This window comes from Papilio xuthus, unplaced genomic scaffold (assembly GCF_000836235.2).
Source record: "Papilio xuthus unplaced genomic scaffold, Pxut_1.1 DF825928.1, whole genome shotgun sequence".
In the NCBI taxonomy this organism is placed as follows: domain Eukaryota; kingdom Metazoa; phylum Arthropoda; class Insecta; order Lepidoptera; family Papilionidae; genus Papilio; species Papilio xuthus.
The window spans coordinates 4,880,031-4,900,496 of record NW_013532721.1 but is presented as its reverse complement, the minus strand read 5'-3'; the positions used below and the strand labels follow the sequence as shown (position 1 = coordinate 4,900,496).

At 32.0% G+C, this 20,466-nt stretch overlaps 3 protein-coding genes across 4 annotated transcripts; all 3 read left to right on the top strand.

The window, feature by feature from the left end:
- The first annotated feature begins 1,755 nt into the window (after window positions 1–1,755).
- On the top strand, window positions 1,756–4,987 carry LOC106125578 (elongation of very long chain fatty acids protein 7). The gene is made up of 6 exons (XM_013322841.1): window positions 1,756–1,958; window positions 2,160–2,350; window positions 2,802–2,939; window positions 3,299–3,404; window positions 3,562–3,698; window positions 4,562–4,987. The coding sequence occupies exons 1-6, from the start codon at window positions 1,898–1,900 to the stop codon at window positions 4,880–4,882; spliced, it is 954 nt and encodes a 317-aa protein (XP_013178295.1). The 5' UTR covers window positions 1,756–1,897; the 3' UTR covers window positions 4,883–4,987.
- A 1,581-nt stretch (window positions 4,988–6,568) lies between these two features.
- Window positions 6,569–12,831, top strand: LOC106125577 (elongation of very long chain fatty acids protein 7). Its single transcript, XM_013322840.1, has 7 exons — window positions 6,569–6,650; window positions 10,800–10,865; window positions 11,127–11,314; window positions 11,391–11,468; window positions 11,539–11,628; window positions 11,849–12,058; window positions 12,279–12,831. Exons 2-7 carry the CDS (start codon window positions 10,811–10,813, stop codon window positions 12,666–12,668), a joined length of 1,011 nt encoding a protein of 336 aa, XP_013178294.1. The 5' UTR covers window positions 6,569–6,650; window positions 10,800–10,810; the 3' UTR covers window positions 12,669–12,831.
- A 2,868-nt stretch (window positions 12,832–15,699) lies between these two features.
- On the top strand, window positions 15,700–20,358 carry LOC106125570 (elongation of very long chain fatty acids protein AAEL008004). Of its 2 annotated transcripts, none has more exons than XM_013322828.1 (6): window positions 15,700–15,848; window positions 16,356–16,475; window positions 17,515–17,705; window positions 19,258–19,335; window positions 19,503–19,799; window positions 20,094–20,358. In XM_013322828.1, the coding sequence occupies exons 2-6, from the start codon at window positions 16,421–16,423 to the stop codon at window positions 20,346–20,348; spliced, it is 876 nt and encodes a 291-aa protein (XP_013178282.1). In that variant the 5' UTR covers window positions 15,700–15,848; window positions 16,356–16,420; the 3' UTR covers window positions 20,349–20,358. The 2 variants fall into 2 exon arrangements, with proteins under 2 accessions (XP_013178282.1, XP_013178281.1); XM_013322827.1 differs by having other exon boundaries at window positions 15,700–15,852.
- The last annotated feature ends 108 nt before the right edge of the window (window positions 20,359–20,466 follow it).

Sequence of the window (20,466 nt, the reverse complement as noted above, 5' to 3'; positions counted from 1 at the left end):
TGTATACGGTAAATTCATCATCAAGTCACTATACGTCCCCACCGAGGGCCTACCCTAAGTAAGGGGTGACTTTTGAACTACTACAGTGTAAACGACTACATTATTATGTTTTATTATTTATATTTTATTTTTAAAATGTCTTTGTGACATCGGGACAAACACAGACCCATAGTATTGAATACAGGAAGTGATTAATTTTAAAACCACTAACGTTAGTACATATCATAACTCCGAGTCCATAGGGATACTAATTGTAGTCGGCAAGGTTACACAGGGGGAATACTAAGACAATAAGACCTCGGGGTAATATATAATCACCCTGATTATTTTCATATATTTCATATTGCTAAAGACAACTGGTAACTGGCGACCTGTAAATTGCTACTAACATTAAAAAGAAATCCTAATTTACATTTAGATTATTTGTAATCAAATGAAAATATGCATCATAAATAATTTATATGTCAAAAAATAACGATCAACCTGTGTGTGTGTGTGTGTGTGTTATACATTTCTACTGTCATAACAATTACATAAAGTCACATTGTGATTTTTTTTCTCTTTCTTTCTCATGGAGAAAACATAGACAACAAATGTCTCGATACATAAGTCGGGACAGTGGAATTTCATTGTAAAATATATTCAAAATTAAAATTCATGAATGAAAAAAATGTTATACGTGGTGTTGTTTCCTTATCGTTTAGTTAAAGTTCGTCCTGGTTAAAGAAGCGGGTGCGGGCGCGGGCGCGGGCGAGGGCGAGGGCGCGGGCGAGGTGGCGAGCGCGGCCGCTTTAGGTTCATTTTTCACGATATCCTAAAAATTACATTGAATGCATAACATAACGTGATGTGAAATAAGTAATAAACACATTTTTCAAACTTTGGACTTCGACCACTGCAAAAATTATGAGCACATATGTTTGATATTGTCGCGGGCGCGCCGCGTGCGAATGTCACTTATTGCATGTTGATATTGAAGTCAGCAATTATACAGTTATACACCAGTTATATGAGAGTGTTCACATTGAAATATCGGCAGAGCACGCAATTTACTTGCGATTTCATGTAAGTTAAACCGTTTGAACGGCTAATGTGAACACAGATTTGCGCCCTTGCCCGTGCCCGCGCTCACGCGTAAATGCAACAAGTGCTAAAAGTACTGTCTACAGGTCATTATCGGAGATAATGAAGGATATCGGAGAACGGATTAATTTTTGTTGTGGCGTCCGCAGCATCATCAGCGATCGAATTGACGATGCCGATGCCGAATTCGTTTGGACTTTTTAGAGATCGTACGTGGTTTCATGAAAATAGAGGAAAGTGGTTATTGCTTGCTTATTAGCAGATGAGAATAAAATTTAAAAAAGGAAATATAATATTTAGGTACACGACGTATTCACGAAAAGATCGGGACATGGAGAATACCATGGACTATCCTTATCTGTTAAATAATAACAACATTTTACTATGTTTTCGTATGTATCGAGTTAAATTCAATTTTAAAGAGGGAACGAGCGCGCCGTATGTTTCCATTGCTCGGCATTCGGTATGACGTCATCGGCACGCATCGAAAAAGTTGCTTCATGGAGCATCGGTATCGGGATTGCCAAAGCGTACGCTTAGCATAGCTCAACCGCGCTCGCGCCTACGCGCGCTCCCGCGGGTGAACGTCAACGCGACGATTATGCCCCTTATAAAAATTCTAAAGTACGCTTCCGTGCCACAGGCATTTACATATGCCATTTACTTAAATTTCTTTTAGTAACAAAATATCATTACGCGGGTATACATTGTGCTTAAAAAAAAGAAAAGATCTAAAAAAGAAATATATCCATCTAATTAGTACTGATGTGGGTTTCGTAATTATTTTTTCCATACGTATTCAAAAATTGACGAAATGACTGAAATAATAAGAAAAATATGTCACGGATATATATATTTGTTTGAAGAATTACCAGGTTTGTTCCATCAAAAATCTGCAATTTATTCAAATTATACTTAATTTATATTTTTTTCATTTCTTAATGTTCCTGATGATGATTTCGAATAGTGCAATTAAAATCGTTCTAATTCGTTTTTGATGTAACTATTATTAGCAATTAAATTGTTCATCGACAGTCAATTTAAATAGAAAATAAAACTTTGGTATCTGGTTTCAGATCCCAGAACAAAATCGTTGTTTCTGGTAGCGAAGCCGTATCAAGGGATAGTATTGCTCTCTCTCTACCTCATGTTCGTATTTAAATGGGGACCGAATTGGATGAAGAACAGGCCACCTTACAATTTGCAAAAAATCCTCATGATTTACAATGCTGTACAAGTATTAGCTTGTGCGTTAATTTTCATTGTTGTAAGTTTTTTTGTATTATTTAAAAAGTTAATATATTTATATTGTGATGTCAATGTTTTAATGTTTTCAGATATTTGCTCTTGTAACAGATAGCCTGAAATATTATAGGTTTTAGCGCATTCGTAAAATCCTCGCTCTACAGGCATCAATCGGCAACGGCGAGTCTAGATCGTGGCAATCGCGAAGCGATGTGGTGCAGAGTGTACGAGGAGTTCACCGAGACGATAAAACCTTTATTCTTAGCTAGGATGCAATGTCAAAGCATAGATTGATTTTAGTTATACTTATACTTGCTGACTCCTTCCGCAGAGAATTAAAAAAATGATAAGCCTATGTGTTGTTTACACTGTGTTCTATAACGATGCCAAATTTCATCGAGATCCGTTGAGCCGTTTTGGAAACATCTTAACATTCGCATTTATAATATATATAATGAAATATGCATTTCCAGGGAATTAGAGTATTGCGGGACCAGAATTACAGATGGGTGTGCCAGCCTGTCGACTTTTCCGACAACGAGGACGCGGTGATGATAACTCGTCTTTTCTATTTCTATTATTTACTTAAAATCTTAGACCTCACTGACACTGTGAGTATCCGAAAATAATAATCCATTTTAATTAGTTGTTAATTACCAGACAATGACAAGAGTATAATAAGGGTCTAAGCTTACATACAATTAAAAAAATACATTAATTTATTAATTCAAATAACTTAATTTATAAGAAAATGCCCTCGCCACCTTCATCTAAGTACTGTCGAACATTGGCCTACTGTGTCATCATCCAAAACGCGTCTGCAGTTTGACATTGACCCCTCTAAGCCAGTGTCAATGATGAAATCCCTGCTGTTGAAGGAATCTACTGGTTTTCTGTAGCTTTTTCCAAACTCGTCATTCAAACAACATATTCTGATAGTATTATTATATCCCGTGGTTTTTTTTTTCAGATATTTTTTGTTTTAAGAAAGAAAGTCAATCAAGTGACGTTCCTCCACGTGTACCACCACGCGGGAATGGTCGCATTGATTTGGGGCACGACAACATATTACCCTGGTAAATAACTATATCTCCAAAAATACCAGCTAGCAAATTATTTCATGAATACAAAATATGAATAATCTAGAAATTATTATTAGATTTCTGCGGACGAAATGTCGGATTCTAAAGTGTTGTAGCTATTGCTTTAAATATTGAAAATGCATAATTCCAGGAGGACATCCAGCTTTGATTGGTATTATAAACTGTTTTGTACATGCCATTATGTACACTTACTACTTCTTGACTGTTGCGGTCCCCAGTGTGAAGCAAGTTTCCAGCTGTAAAAAATATATAACTCAACTGCAAATTGTAAGTACATTGTAGATATAAATAATTTTATGACTTTTATACATATTTGCGTGAGTTAGGGATTACTTCAACCTTTTGATCATTTATGAATTGCAAATTAAGCATTGTTGGTGGTAATCTTCAAACGGATGGTGATTTTTGTAAGTGAAGTTGTACTTAACCCATCCGGTGATCACCTTGGAGAGCGATGTACTGGTGAACACTCTGTTTTGCGGTTACGCGTAATCCAAGGAGGAGGTGAAGAACGTTCCCATTGCACTTTCTAGTGTCGCACCACAGGACTGTAATTCCAGAGTACCACTGCAAGATGACCATGGCCCTTCTTGTCTTTTCTTAAATAGTACACATGAGCAATGGAGTTAATTTTAAATGGCCTAAAACTAGATCCACAATTGTTTATGGAGAAATGTATCACCCACGAATCACCTGCGATTGCAATACTACAGTTCTGCACTAAATAAGATATTTACCATCATTGCCAACATTTTAATCGATTTGTAATATTCGTATTAGCGTAGTAGCGTCGGTGACTCAGGGGTCAAGCACTTGACTTGCAATCTGCAGGTCCAGGGTTCAAATCCCGCCATGTACCAATGTGTTTTCCATTTCCGATTTACATATGTACACTTATCCGACGTTCTAACGGTGAAGGAAAACATCGCGATGCAACCTGCACATATTTGAGAAGAAATTCAAAGATGTGTGTGAAGTCAATCAACCCGCACTTGGCCAACATGTTTGACTAAAGCCTAGTCACCCCTAACTTAGGATAGGCTCCAAGCCCCTAGATGGGGACGTATAGTGAGCTGATGATGAGTATTCGTATTCGTATTCATTTCAATGAAGTAATTGTTATTTTTCAGCTCCAGTTTCTTATGACTATCATCCATATGAGCACGATCGTCTTCAGGCCGGACTGCGAGTTTCCGAGATGGACGGCAGCAATATTTTTGCCACAAAACATCTTTATACTTATACTTTTCATGGACTTTTATATAAAAAGTTACATAAAAAAACAAACAGCTTTAGTAAAGCCGCGAGTTTTAAACGAAATTTGTGATAAAGCAAGAGAAACTGTAGAAACTGTAGAAGACAAAGATAAACTAAATAATGGTACAATATTCGAAACGTCTATAATAAATCGCAAACAAGCGTGGCGTTCGAAAGGTATTGCAAGGACATAAAACTTATCATAAAGAAAGTTATTTTTTTTTGGTTAATATTTATTTTATTTTTCGAACTTTAATGACTCTTTTACCTGCTTAAATAATACATGATGTTTTTGTTTTTTTTTATTATAAAATGTGTCCTATTTCTTCTGCAAATAAATGTTATAGAGCATAATTTAAACATTGTTTAAAATACAATAATGAAAAGTAGTTTTATTATACTATTTACTGTGCTCCAAGATTTGATGTCATCGGTTGCCCAGCACCACTGAAATGCCTAAGGACTGAAAAACCTCACTAAAATCCTTATAACATATAAAGACAATTAACCTAATCCGTTTTATGATAGATGAATAATCTAATCCGCGTGCTTTGGGAAACCCTATTTATAGAATGTCTCATACTGCAGACGGCGGACTGACACTTCAAGAGGTGATGAGTCACACAATACCTCGGTAACTATGAGTTTCCATTGCCGGTAAACAAGTATAAAAACCTTTTGTCATCTTAATCTTCTGAAGGATAATATTCTATTCGGAAACTTTGAGATATGTGTTTCGGTAGATATTTAAAAACTATAGCAATTTGAGGGCTAACTGTTGAAGTAGGTAGGTATAGTGTGATATCATAATTTAGTTTGACTTATGCCTACCACTTCTGACAGCCTTATCGGTCTATAACTTTATACTGTCCTTTTAATTTAGGCAATGGCAAGCAAATTGCCTTTTGTTCATTATAGATTACAGATATCAATCTGATCAAGATTGGAAGTAGCACTAAATAAACCGCAGATGTACAAAAAATACGTTACTGTATACCAGCTGTCGCCCGCAACTCCGTCCACGTAAAGTTAATAAGTAGCCTATGTGTTCTTCCATACAATGTTCTATATCCATGACAAATTTCATCAATATCTGTTTAGCCGTTCCGGAGATACGTTTTAACAAATATCCATCCATCTGTACCTTGGCATTAGTAATAATATACAACGTACATACTCTGTGGACTGTAGTCATAGCAATGACATCTCTCAAATGTCACTCAAAAAATTTCTTTATAAGAAAATGAAAAACGGATAAATTACAGAAGTTAAAGTCGATTAATTTTTTCATAACATTAAAAGGTTTATGGAAATTTTATGATCGCTCTTAAACAAATTACCGTTTTAAAATTTCCTAGCAATTACATTTAACGTGGAAGAAATATTAATTATAAATTTAAATGTATTAACACAAATTATTTTCAAAAACTTTGCTTCAGACCATGAGGCAGGCAGGCAATATACAATTTATATTCGTATCGTAAACTTTATACAAAAGTTACTTTATCCTATAAATAAAACTGTAACCAACAGACAATCGCTTTTACGTTTATTTTATTACTTTTCTTAATATTCATATTAAACAATAAACATTGAAAACACAAATTTACTGAAATATTTGTGAAAATTATATGAAATCTAGATCCTATTGGTTAAAGTATCGGATTTTATTTTAACAATTGCATATTTGCTATAATTTTTAATTTCCAAAATAATAACAAGATATAAATTAACTTTATGCAGAGTCCTTACCTAATCCTGTTTTTCTTTGATATGTATTAGTTTATTGAAAGTGGAACAGTTTGTCTGAAGGAGTTGGTAGATCGCGTGCGGGCTATTTGTTGCGAGGTGCGGTCGATAGTGGCGCAGTGCTGAGCCGCTCCTGTTGCCAGACGAACGTAGTCCCTTCGTCGTACCTTCCTCAGTGTGTGTCAGTTAACTTAGACGTTAAGTTCGAACAGGGTAAGTTAAACTATTTTAAAGCAAAAATATAACTTTCTCGCAAACTTCCTGGCTTTATTATATATCTTTAAATGGGTAAATAAATAATTATATATTTAATGTTTCTGATGGGCGCTTTGATAAAGTTTTTTTAAATCGGTTCAGTAGATTTTGAGTTTATCTTTTAATATTGTTTTTATTCAATTTATAAAATATTAAATTAGTTTAATATGAAATAGAGAAACAGAGTTAAGTGTAGAGAGTTTTCTATTTATTTTTGTGTTTTGGTATAGATTTGGTTTAGATATTTGACTGTCTTCTATTCTATGATTCTTCTTAGCAATACCAATGTTAATTATATATATTAAAATATAATATAAATAAATCCAATAAATATGTTAGTAGATAATTTAATAAATAGCTATTCAATGATGTTTTCAACACATAAATATTTTATTTAGTTTAACTAATTTAATCCGATCTCAAATCAAAAACTATATAAGATTTTTCTACAAAACTTTTTTACAAAAGGAAACTTTATAAAAATTAAGATGTAAAGCTTTCGACTTGCCTCAACACTTGCTGCGTTACTGAAATAAACACGTTCGAATACCGGTGGTTGGTTATTTAGAGCTGATTTCATTCTTTCAGTTTATTTACTTAAAATTAAACTAAGTTCAGGACATTATAGGTATAGTAAACAAATACTATATAAATATTTATATATAAACAACTTCGTATTGATCCTTGAAAAGATATAAAACATTTTATATGTCTCACAACATTTTTTCAAATGCTTTCATACACGTATACATTCAGTCCTAAACTTAAGTTTTATTTTAAGAGCAGCGCAATATAAATTTGGACATTTGACAAAATTTGAAGTGTAATAATTTGTATCCATCTATTTTTGAATGAATAATTAGTTAAACTTTGTAGGGTTTTCTCTTCAAAGTTTAACAGGGAGTATTATAATTAACTAGCGATAGTTCGCGAATTCGTGCGAAGTGCGCACCTTTGGACACAAACAGACAGAAAAAGATACATTTTAAAAATTGTTTTTCGTAATGATGTTACGTAATATTATTCGTTATGTTCACGAAATATGAATATTTTTTTCGATATTACATACAGTGTCCAATTTTATTGATTGTTGTCAAGGAAAACTAATTTTATTAATTAATCTAAAATAATTTGTCAAATTATTTTTTATGTCGATCTTTAACAATACATCCTAAATGTATTTTAACTTACTATCACGGAGCAATGCCATTAGTCAAAATTGCAATGCAATTTATTTCAGTTAATAGGGTTGTCAGTTATTAAAAGCTTACACCGGTAATGGTTTTGAGTTAGGCTAGTTACACAAGAGGGCAGAACAGTGAGGTAAAGTAGCAAACTATGCAGTGCTCCTAAGTTCCGTCTCACTGATCTGCCCTAGTGTGAGACAAGCATAACGCAAAGTTTAGGTCCGTGACTGTCTGGCGTAGCAGAAAGGTCGAGGTCGCGCGAAACTTTGCTCAATTGAATTCGGAAAAGGCACAGCAGAGCCGCATTGCGACAAAAACCTGTGCAGATTTAAACGCAATTTTTTAAGCTTTTCTTTTCACTCGTATAAATTCTATTTCGCAAAGTATTTCAGCTAATCAAACTGAAACTTGACACTTCAAAATCATCTTGAATCAGTATACATTTAAAGCACCACAATATATTTTAAGTGACAATAGTATCAAATCATAACGCATAATGTTTAGATAAGAGTCTAAAAAAACGACCAATACGATATTAGATTTTAAAGAGATAAGGACAAAAGTAGAAGATATATGTAAGTATATAACGAGAACGGAAAATTACATAGATTTTGACACGATTAATGTATGAGTCAGTATAAATACAATCGTCATTGTACAAAATAAATATGTGAAACGTCTATTTAAATCAAGGGCTGATCCACTTTTCGCAACAACATTCATTGTCCGTCGCTCTAGTACTGAATCCCATTCTGTATATCGACATCGGCGATTCTTAGACTTTCGTAATCAACGCTTCCAACACAATAATATGAATACAATGACCAAGAGACGTTTGACCGAGAAACCTTCGATCCAAAGCGAATCTCGACCTACTGGGCCTCGAGTCGACACTCCCGATGTACGCACTTACGACATTAAAGCCAGATGACCACCGTAAATGCTGCTTTATGACAAAGCAATAAAACATTAGCACAACGGATGTTGTAGCGTGAAGGAGATAAGGTCAAGTACTTTATAACGAAGAGAAAATTGCCTTTCCATCCTAGTTTACAAGATTTGCTTATGCACTACAATTTGCTACAATGACATACAAAATATAAATATATATATATATGTTTGTTATACGAACATAATGTACGTAGCATGCGTGTTCTGATTTTATTTAAAACAAAGATTAAAGAAATGTCAAGAACAGATACACCATACAGATATATCGCCAAAGTACACAGTATTTCATTGGTAGTTTTTAAACTAGCGATCTGCCCTAGCTCTACTCGGGCAAATAGACACACAAAATATTAGGAATATTAAGCGCTTATTATGATAAAGCAAATCGTTTGAAATTATACAAACCGATTATAATATTACTGTTTATAAATTAGTAACATACATACAATCTTACAAAGTTTAACGTTTAAAAACGTTACGATATTGTCATTTAATTTATTGTACTCTAAAAGCTTTAACTATGCCATCGAAATCTCTTACCATATCTACGGCATTAAATCGAAAACAAATGACTCGTGTCACTTTAACAATGCAAATAGTTCTCTTACGTTTAAATGCTTCGCGTCGGAGAATACAAAAGAAGTGCTTTGGTAATTCACATATAAATAGGTTGTTCTTCTATGTGTAGTCATGTTTCGGACACATGTAAAAATTTTATTGTTATAACGTGAGTTCGAATTAATATCTTTGTGTCTATTTTGGTAACAAAGTTTTACAACTAAATAATACGCGCATATAATTATAGAGTAACTATTGTAGATCAGAATCCGATAGTGTTATAATAGTTTTTAATATCCCTAGTCACTTTATAAACTGAGGCTTTTTTTCAACTGAAATAATAATTGATAACAATCTGATGTGTAATTAAACTTTAGTTTTTTTTTATAAACTGTAGGTATTAAATCGGCAAACTAATAGAATTTGCCAATATAAATTTATTGTGTTTTAATATGATATAAATGATTTAAACCGCGCTAATTGTTTATTGATTTTTAACACTATCTGTGCGCACATTTCCGTCCGCGTGAAATACTGCTTTTGGGTAGCGTTTTTTTTAAGCTGATCTTTTTACTTAAACTTATAAAATAATACAACAAAACAAACACATCAATCTTACCTATGTCGTATTAAAGCAAGACATGCAGCCAGAGTTACTTTCGCAACTATAAAGTTATAGTATATTAAGACATGTTTATCAAGATTAAGTACCGTAACTTTGACGTTTCTGCAATAAAAAAAAATCCAAAGAAACCACGAGCGATGACAAATATATTTTCGTACGATTGTGTCGATAACATTGTAAATTATAAATATTGAGAATATTACGGTGACATATATGATAACATACGAAACATCGCGTATTTGCCTGAATCCGTCAGCTTTAGGGGCATTACCGGAAGCCGTAGCAAGTCTTGTTAGAGCGCGACGCGGTCGGAGACGCAGCCGTACGGAAATTCCTGATTCAAAATCGGATTAACCACATTTAAATTTTTACATTTTTGAATGTTTCATGGTTTTTATGATTTTATAAAAAAAAACACATTTAACATTTAAGTACATATTTTATAGTACTTAAATTTTTTTTTCTTGTTAAAAGTGGGCAACGTTAATCATAAAGTACGCTTGGGTGATTTCATATTTTCAATATGATTTTTATTACATTTTAATACGTGTGCGAAAACTTTATACGTTCGTTGTTGTAAATTGACCAATAAATATCATGATTTTTTATTTAAAAAGCCGAAGATAAAAATTAGTTGCTAACTTTTTCGTTTTTACTTCTTTAAAATAAACGTCATTTGCCTGCCATAAAAAAAACAAATAAATATGTCAATTTGACATTATTCCAATTTACATTTTGCGTGTGTCTACTGGAAAAAATAAGTTTTTATAATTATTTTAATTTCAGGTTATTTCAAGATGAGTTATTTGGAGAAAATCGATGGCTATCTGGACTCTTTAAAAATTGGAAAAAGTAAGTAACTATTTCGAAAGCAAATCTTAAAAGCTTTCAAATATGTAGCCAAAAATATATGTGAATGAAAAATCTATGTACATTATAAGCCCAAAAGATGGCGCTGTAAAAGTTTGAGTTTAAAACTCAAGTAATCACTGTCGCAAACGCCTTCAATACAAAATTAGCAATATTTTTTACGTACACTTCCTTATCAAAAACCTACAGGGGAAATGGTTCTTAATGTTATGAAAAAGGTAATTTTTTTCCTTTGACTTCCAGGTGCTATGGTGGACTCGTGGTTTATGATGTCAAGTCCGACGCCCATCCTTACAGTTGTGATCGCTTACCTGCTCTTCATAAGAATCGGCCCTAAATTGATGAAGAATAGATCACCAATGAAAATTAACAAACTCATAAGTTATTACAATGCCGCTCAAGTTGTGCTAGCCACTATGATTTGTATGAAAGTATGTATGAAGCCTACGTCTACAGCCTATACTAACATTCTATGAATAATTTTAACATTTTTGTATTATTTTTTAGGTATTTAAATTGAATCTTTTCCGGGACGGTATCATATATGCGGGTTGTCGATATCCCGCAAACACTCTGAATCCTATGGTAAGTATTGATTGTTTTTTAAATGCCAGCTAAGATAAATATTTTTTAATTTCGCTCTTACATATTTCAGCTTCTCGATTTGGGCTGGTGGTACTTCTTCGCCAAGTTTACTGAACTATTAGATACCGTCTTTTTCGTGTTAAGAAAGAAGGAAAAGCAGGTAATTTATTTCATAAATTCTTCTAAATATAGCAATCAGTTACTGTATATCTACGTTATTTTTAATATATCATATGTATTTAGTGACAATAACCTTAATATTACGTTTTCTATCTTTGTTACTTAGAGCAACTTACTCTTTTAAAGTTTTCATCCACTTTCTTCTCATTATACTAGCTATGTTCGGTTTATTATCTGCCTGATAACGAAACTGTTTCCAGTTGACGTTCCTACACGTGTACCATCACGTGATAATGGCGCTGTACTCATGGAGTTACCTAAAGTTTGCGGCGGGAGGCGAGGGCGCTGTGCTCGCGCTGCTCAACTCTGCCGTGCACGTGGTTATGTACACTTACTACTTGCTGTCAGGACTCGGCCCTCATTTCCAGAAGTATCTCTGGTGGAAGAAATATGTCACCACAATGCAACTGGTATGTAAGAGTTATGACCGTTTCTGTTATCTGTATGGGCTGTTTACACCTCGCTCCTTTAGGGGTGACAAGATATATTAAACAAAAATACGCCATTTTCATTTCGAAATTAATAAACGATTTTTAATGCATTTAGTATTTTAGAAATTATAATAGAGTAATTCTTTGTTTGTTTTTGGAATATTTAAAGATAATTTAGCGTATTGTTGATTGGTTTCAGATACAATTTGTTCTGATGCTGTCGTACTGTGCGTGGACACATTTCTCTCCGCGCTGCCAATACGCACCCGGCTTCACATATTTCATATCTGCAAATGTAACTATATTCCTCATACTATTTCTCAATTTCTACGCCAAAAACTACAAGCTGCAAAAGAATAGACAACACAAAATGACCAATGGACTCAAAGATAACGTAAATGGTGTAAATAAATGTAACGAAGATGTAATCGGAGACATCTGTAAAGGCATCCCCAATTTAGAAGATATACCTTGTAAAGTTGAAAAAGCTTGTGAAGAAATTATCAAAGATGGCAAAGAATATTTAAAAAGACGTAGCGTTGGTTCTTTTGGACCTGAATGTGATTATGATAGTTTAATTAACAAATAATTGTGTAATAGTAAGTCGGTAGGTCGTTCACTTGAGACTGATGTTTGTGATGAAACGGAAGGAATTTTAACTAGAATAAGGAAAATGATTAAGTGAAAAAATGTTTAAATGAGCAAAAATTATTTCCAAATTATTTCGATGCTATATTAGAAATAATATTAAATAAAAAATTACAAAAACTCTGACCATTTTAAGCTTTTAAATAATAGGGACTATAGTAGTGATGCTAAAATTAATGATAATTTAAATTTAGGATGAAAAAATTAAAATTAATATAAGGAATGGTAAGTTTAGTGCTATTATCTGTTTGTATTTACATAAATATTTGTGTGCCTTAATCGCCTAATAATTATAAATTTCCACGTTTAAAATTGCTAAGAAAATGATTGAAATATAATTTATTGTCCGTATTTGGTGCTTGGTAAATATATTTCTTTTATATTTGCCACATTTATTGTAATATTTGCATAAAAATACATGAACAAAAATCTATTGATAAATAATAAATATAACATTTGTCAATTGTCCAAAAATCTGTATTTTATAAAATAAATAAACACCGCACAATTAATGCAATAATTTAGATGTTAGAAATTAAGGAACATTTTGAATGTAATTTTTTTTATTTTGACACCTAATCAGCGAACCTAGCGCGAAAATTTGTGTGATAATGTTTGTAGCGTAATCGAAAAAAATGTGTATTAGATTTGTATTACGTATAAAGTAGTGCGACAAATCTAATTCAAATTTTGATGTATTTTGTGGATGACGTTACGAAAGCGCATATTGCTGATTATATTCGTAAATTCGTAATAGGCCCTTCTGTAATTTTCATTTCTTCGTAGAATAGAATTTTATGTATTAATTGTAAGTAATATAACATATTATTTTCTATTATTACTTTACTTTTAGCTTGTGCCGATATCGAAAAAATACAGTCGTATTTTTTATTATTAAGGTAATAGACAAATAACTCGAGTAATAATTGATGTTACGTATGGTATGAAAATTATTTGATGAACTAATATTTAAAATAAGATATGAGTTTAGTTACGATTTCAAAATGAATGTGTGAGCTTCGAATCCTCGCTCTCTCGAATGATATTGAAGAGTTCATTTGAAGTCAAATTGATTAATTTTATTTTGCCGAAAAAATTGAATTTTAGGTAGGGTAAATTACCGTGTCACAAGCTACGTGTTATTAATTTTTTATAATTATGTATTACAGTCATTTTGTTTGTTTATTGTTGACATAAATACAATAAGCGAAGGCATTAAGGTTCCCACACCTACGAGTGGATGCCCTCGGCGTCGCGGCAAGACGGTACGAAGTTGTAATATATACAATGGTCGTTTGTTTTAAATTTAATTTGTTATGAATATATTCTTAATTTGTATGTGTCCAATATATGTCACACATATCACTGTGATACATATCGAAAAAGTTGTCTTTTAATGTGCCTATTTAAAAAAAAACTCGCAAAATCAAACTCCGCCCTGAATTTCGTGTCGTCGATTCAAAGTAATTCGTCTAGAAAGCATTTTTCTCCTGCTTTTTGTCTGCCCTCTCTGGAAATTGATAAATTTAATATACGTTTTGTTTGTAGTTATTTTTAATTTATAGTTAAAAGCAATATTTTACAATATTTGGTCAATAACTCACTATTCTAATTAAGTTATACCTCGCAGTAGTTTTTTTCTATGATAACGTTAGGTATGTCAGTTATTTTAGTGCCTATTTCCACTAAGCAGTTATTCGTGCGATTCGTCCAACGCTATCTCGACAGCTATTGCGATATTTGACAGTCGCGCAGCTAATCGCTCAGTGAAAATAAGCATTAAATTTATAAAAAACTAAATATAAAATATAGTTATTAATTTTATTAAATTAACGATGTCACGTCGTGTGTTGTGTTTTGAAGTATTTCTAAGTTTTTGTTTGGGGTAAGTTAAATTTGTTTACTTTAAGTACTTATTGTTACAATGTTTTTAAGTTTTTCACTTAATAAAATTAAAATGGTTACTAATGTATAAGTTTTTATTTCCTTCGAATATCTAAGTCAATCATTTTTAATGCGTTCTTTGTTGTTTTATAATGATATGTCAAAAATATTATATTCTTTTGTATGAAGGGTTTTGCAGCAAAATCATAGCTATTTAAATTATCTATAAATCATCATTTCAAGCGTCATTAGCCTAATGTTTACGGGTACCGATTTGAGATCTCGAGATCGGGGGTTCGAATCTCGCCATTCGACTACTGTCGTAAACCATGTCCTAGCACAAGCATAGAGCTTATTGGAATGGTACAAGAAATATTAGTAAATTTACAAAAAATCTGCTAATAATTTTAACAAAAAAAATTAACCTTTTACTTTAATATCTATTTTTATAAGTCAGACATCTTGTAGATAAAATCAAGTATAAACTTGATTTTAGCAAAAAAAAACAAATAATTGTTTTTTTTGCAGTTTGTGGAACTGCAAAAATCAAATGCGTCATTTAACAAAAGTTAATAATCTATTTCTTACGTTACTTTGATATATGCGACCTCAATGACCCCTTGGAACTTAACTAGTAAGAGTGTAGTCAATACTTTTATAGTTTAAATAAAATACAAAAAATATACATGTTACTGTTAAAGCATGAACTTCGGCAAGCTCTAAAATTTACTAACTAGTTAGGTAAAAGTCGAAAAATTTGCTTATTTCAACACTATTATCTAGATAACCCAAATACTTTAAGATTTTGACAAGATCATTAAATGATTGTTTTTTTTTAAGAAATAAAAATTTCGTTATTTTTAAAATGCTTAAATTATTGTTATTAGTTATACGTCTATTTCTCCACCTTTAAGTAAGCAAATCTTGCACTAAAGGTATGCTAATTACTTGAAAAAAATCTTATTATCTACCAGTAAATTCTAAAATTTACCGAAATTTGTTCTTTGACAGTAACATACATTATACTTTATACGAAGTAAAACAGTTTAAATATTTTAAAAAATCATACAATTTAATTCTAAGGATTTGGTGAATTGGAAGTTGGAAGGCGGATGGCTGGTCGCCAATCACTGTAGCTTTTACAACACTGATGAGAGATCTAGCGCGCGAAGGGACACGAGACCACTCCCTAATTATTATTGACTAGGCCATAGTCAACAACGCCGGCACACCGAGGGTTGGTTGGTTGACTTCACACACATATTTGACATTTTTTGCATTGTTTTGAAATATATGCAGGTTTCACCATAATGCTTTTCTTCACCGTAAGAATACGTGCCATTAGTCACTTTATGTAGTGGCTTATTCCTTTACCGTGTACCTATGTGTATAGAACTGACTTACCATCCTTTCTCATGAAACTATTGAATATCCGAGGAACGTTACTATGTTATGCTACGAAGTTATTTTAATATTACACTCAAAATTAGCATCTGAGTAAGGCGAAGTTTCATACCAGTACTGTTCTGCTTTCGCGTGTGCTTCAAATTAGCAGTACAGCAATGTCCTACTGGTGTTCCTCGTTGTGCTACCCTCGTGTGAATCTTATATTAGTATTGGTGTATTTTTGTTTACAACGTTTGCGTAATTATTACTATGACGTAAATAATCGAAGTGACACGTTTAACATAGGTAACGTAGGTAAATTATTACGTTGGTTGTTAATTAAAACTATGTCAGACAGTTTTCAGATTCGTATATGGCCGGTAGGCTCCTCATCGGACGTGGAATTGACAGAAAACTTAAATTATGCTGCACAACATCACCGCAGAAAATTATTCCTTTTGGGATTTTAAGGGAGAAGGTATAAGTTTTATTAAATTACTCATTATCAATATTATTATTCATTTTTATTATTTTAATATTCGTACAATTTTCAGCAAAATTGATCTAGAATCATACTGTATAATTTTAACCTGTTCATATAATGGATAAGTTTTTATTCTGCTATCGAGCTTTATTATAACTGATATTGCCTTTTCGGAGATTAAATCTCCAAGATTCTTCAGTATGTCTTTTATACCTAGACGTACTTTGATTAAAAGCAATATGATAATGAAATGTTAGGCCCTTCGTACACACGACAACGTAAATCTTCAAAACCGGCAATTTTAGGTGCAAAGCGATACTATATACGTTACATCGCGCGTCGCTGATTTTTCTGTCATCGCTAAAGAAAGTCGCTCTCACCCAGCTTGTCAAGAATTTTATGAGAAAAGTAGCTTTGATTTTCAAAATAATAGCAAATCTACTATTAGAGAAAGTGAAGCGAGTATTCTGTAGTGTCGTCACAAACGTATTAATCAAAGGTGACGTACAGATTCTCTTCCTGTGCGTCCCTTCCTCTGCCGATTCCACTTCCCGTTGCCATCATTTCCTAATAAGAAAAGGGTGGCACACACACCGTCAGATTAAACTCGAACTTGCTTCCCCTTCACCTTCGTCTTCTGTGAGGATGTGGTATTTACAGATAGACCCGACCAAATGCACCCATCATATATTTATATATAACATTATAACAGCTGCGGGATCTAGCACACTATATTTAAATTCGCATAACCTATTGACACGTGTCGTGACAATTTCTTTTTCCATTGACAATATGTTAATTATGTGCTAATAAGAATTACAATTCCTTCATAAATTTATAAATAAAATTGAAAACATTAACATAAATACGAAATAATTACATTTTATAATATATTTATACGTTTTTTATTATATTTATAATTTTGCTAGACTTTTGATTTCTACAGTTTTGAAGACAACTATTGTACTTAGCATGTTTTGCAAAGGCTTTCTAGTTTACTATTTTTAAACTATTTTTTTTTCTGTATTTTCAGTGGATTACGTAGACAAATGGTTTCTCATGTCTACTCCAATACCAGTCCTGTCAATATGGATAGCATACCTCGCGTTTGTTCTAAAAATTGGACCAGAGTTCATGAAAAAGCGACCTCCTTTCAGTTTGAATAATGTTCTCATATTATACAACGTTTTTCAAATTATGTTCTCCTGCTTCGTTTTCTATGTGGTGAGTATTATTGATAAAAAACATTGGGTTTATATTTTAGATTGTATAAAGCATGTTGTATCTTGAAAAATGAATTTTAATTGATGTTTTACGTCAATTGAATTTGACCTATAGATGAACCCGACATTGCATTGCCAATAGCCTAATGGTTAAACGACTACTAATCGAGTAGTGGGTTCGAATCACGCAATTCAACTATCCTGAAGTTACATTACCTACAAGTATTGTGCTTTGTCAACTTTGTTACGTTCCAATCATCATCCTTTAACGAATAAGTTTAACTGTGGGTTTCGATTGCAACCACTTGTTGTCATGACACATCTAGTTTTCTCTGTTTTTTTTTTAACAAAATATGCCATTTTCTATGCAAGCGTCACTGCAGTCCAACAAGTTGAAATTGACCTTCAACACCGTATTAATTAGTTACCTACAATGAATATTTTAATTGTACGTTATTACTGTTTTATAACTAAATAGAGATAATGAAAGAGTATAATAAGCTAGACAAAGTTCAGAAATTAGCATGTAATCGATCTGATCAGATCTTTTATCGTCGCTTTAAACAAGTTTCTATTGATCTGAATTGAACTACTAATTATCTATAATAGTATATAGTATAATAAAACTTAAACATACAATTCTATATAACGTAGGATCGTAGCAAACATGGCATAATTTTAAATCATTATTTTTAAAATAAAAAATCTTATATTAACGACACGCTATATATTTTCAAGACATTAAATTAAAGTGGTGAGTAATTAAAAAAAGTTACATGAGAAAAGGAACATAAATTGCAATAAACAGTAATTATCAGCCAATGTTCTCGGTCTTCGTTATTATTTGAACATTTTAACTTTGCGGTTATTCTGTTTAACACACAAACGGTTGAAGCCGCTCGGGAGCATATATTTTCTTCTATATAAATATCATTGTTTGTATGTCTGTTACTAAATCTCTGGTCAGATTTTAATCAATTATTTTATAATATTCTTAGCACGCCTGTGTAGGTTTGTGTTCTTAAAAATCTTTAAAAAAATGTCTAGTAAAATTGACAAAATATTTTGCTTGCACTATGACATTTGATATTATTTACACTTTTGACATTGGTCTGACTTTGGCATCACAGTTGTAGATTACACCTTTTTATATATATAACAAGAGAAAAACATCTGAAGTTTGATAAAAACAAAAGAGAGATAATGTTGTTTGTATTTTGATACTCACACGGGTAATTCAATGAATGGGAAAATATTTAATTTTAAAATTCTTTCTGCAAAAAATGTATCGTTTAACCAACTAAAACATTGTTTCGATATGGATAAAATCTATTAAAGACTTTTTAAGATATCCGAATAAATGTTAAATAATTAATAAACTTTGAAGGCCATAAGCATCTAAACTATGCAAATTTTGATGCAAGTAATTTGGTTTAAATCTTCATATTTTTGACTAATGAATCTATGGTACTCCGATATACGGCTTTCCAGAACACCCTGTACAAATGAATTTTACTGATATTAAATAATGAAATGCTATTTATCAATTTCAGGGCTATGATCTGCTGCAGCGAAATGGTTTGTTTTTGCAAAGAAAATGTTTATCTGACAGTGAGGATTTAAAACATTATGTAAGTATATTAATCAATATTTTTTTCTCTACTATGCCCGCGACTCCGTCCGCGCGGAGTTAAAACTTAAATATTATCCTATGTGTTTCAAACTATGTCCTATATATTATGTATATTGAGATATATAATTTAAAATAAATGCTAAACAATAATTGTTTTGTTTTCAGACTGCAGTTGGAATATATTATTACTTTTTTGCAAAATTGACGGAATTGTTCGACACAGTTTTCTTTGTTCTAAGAAAGAAAGATCGTCAAGTAACTTTTCTTCATGTGTACCATCATTCAATCACATTACTGAGCAGCTGGGGAGCATTGAAATATGAACCATCTTACAGCACTATATTCCTCGGGACACTCAATTCATTTGTACATATAGTTATGTATACATACTACGGACTATCGGCATTTCCCGATCTCACTAAATACTTATGGTGGAAAAAGTATATAACAACTATGCAACTGGTAAGTTTAAAAAAACAACAATCATTTGTTTATTTTTTGTATCTCGAAAAGATATTAATATTGTCGTGTTTATTACCACAACTATCTATCGTCCACGACTCCGTCCGCGCGGAATTAAAAAAACATAATTAGTAGCCTATGTGTTCTTCCAGAATATGTTCTATATATATGTCAAATTACATCGAGATCCATTCTTCCGTTCTTAAGATATACGTTCAAAACAAATATACATACATCTAGACATTCGCATTTATAATATTAATGAGATTAATATGTATTTTATTTAATTTTCAGATACAATTTTTACTTATTGTTCTTCAAGTTGTTGTTAATTACAAAGTGTCTTCATGTCGACCTTCTTATGGTTTGCTTTTAACGATGGTATTGAATGCCACATTATTCATCTTTTTGTTTGGTGATTTTTATATAAAGTCGTATAAGAATAAAAGTAAAATAGATAACTCAACAGGAACAAAAACCGAAATCAGAGAAAAATCCAAAATTAAATATACTACTGTGATAAACAATTACAAAAATAAGAACAATTAATAAAATAAAAAAGGAACAATAAGTGGGTTTTGGATATTATTTAATTTATTATATTTATAAAGAACGCACAATAAAATTTTATAAATCGACTAACTTTTATATTTTATCACCAACCCGC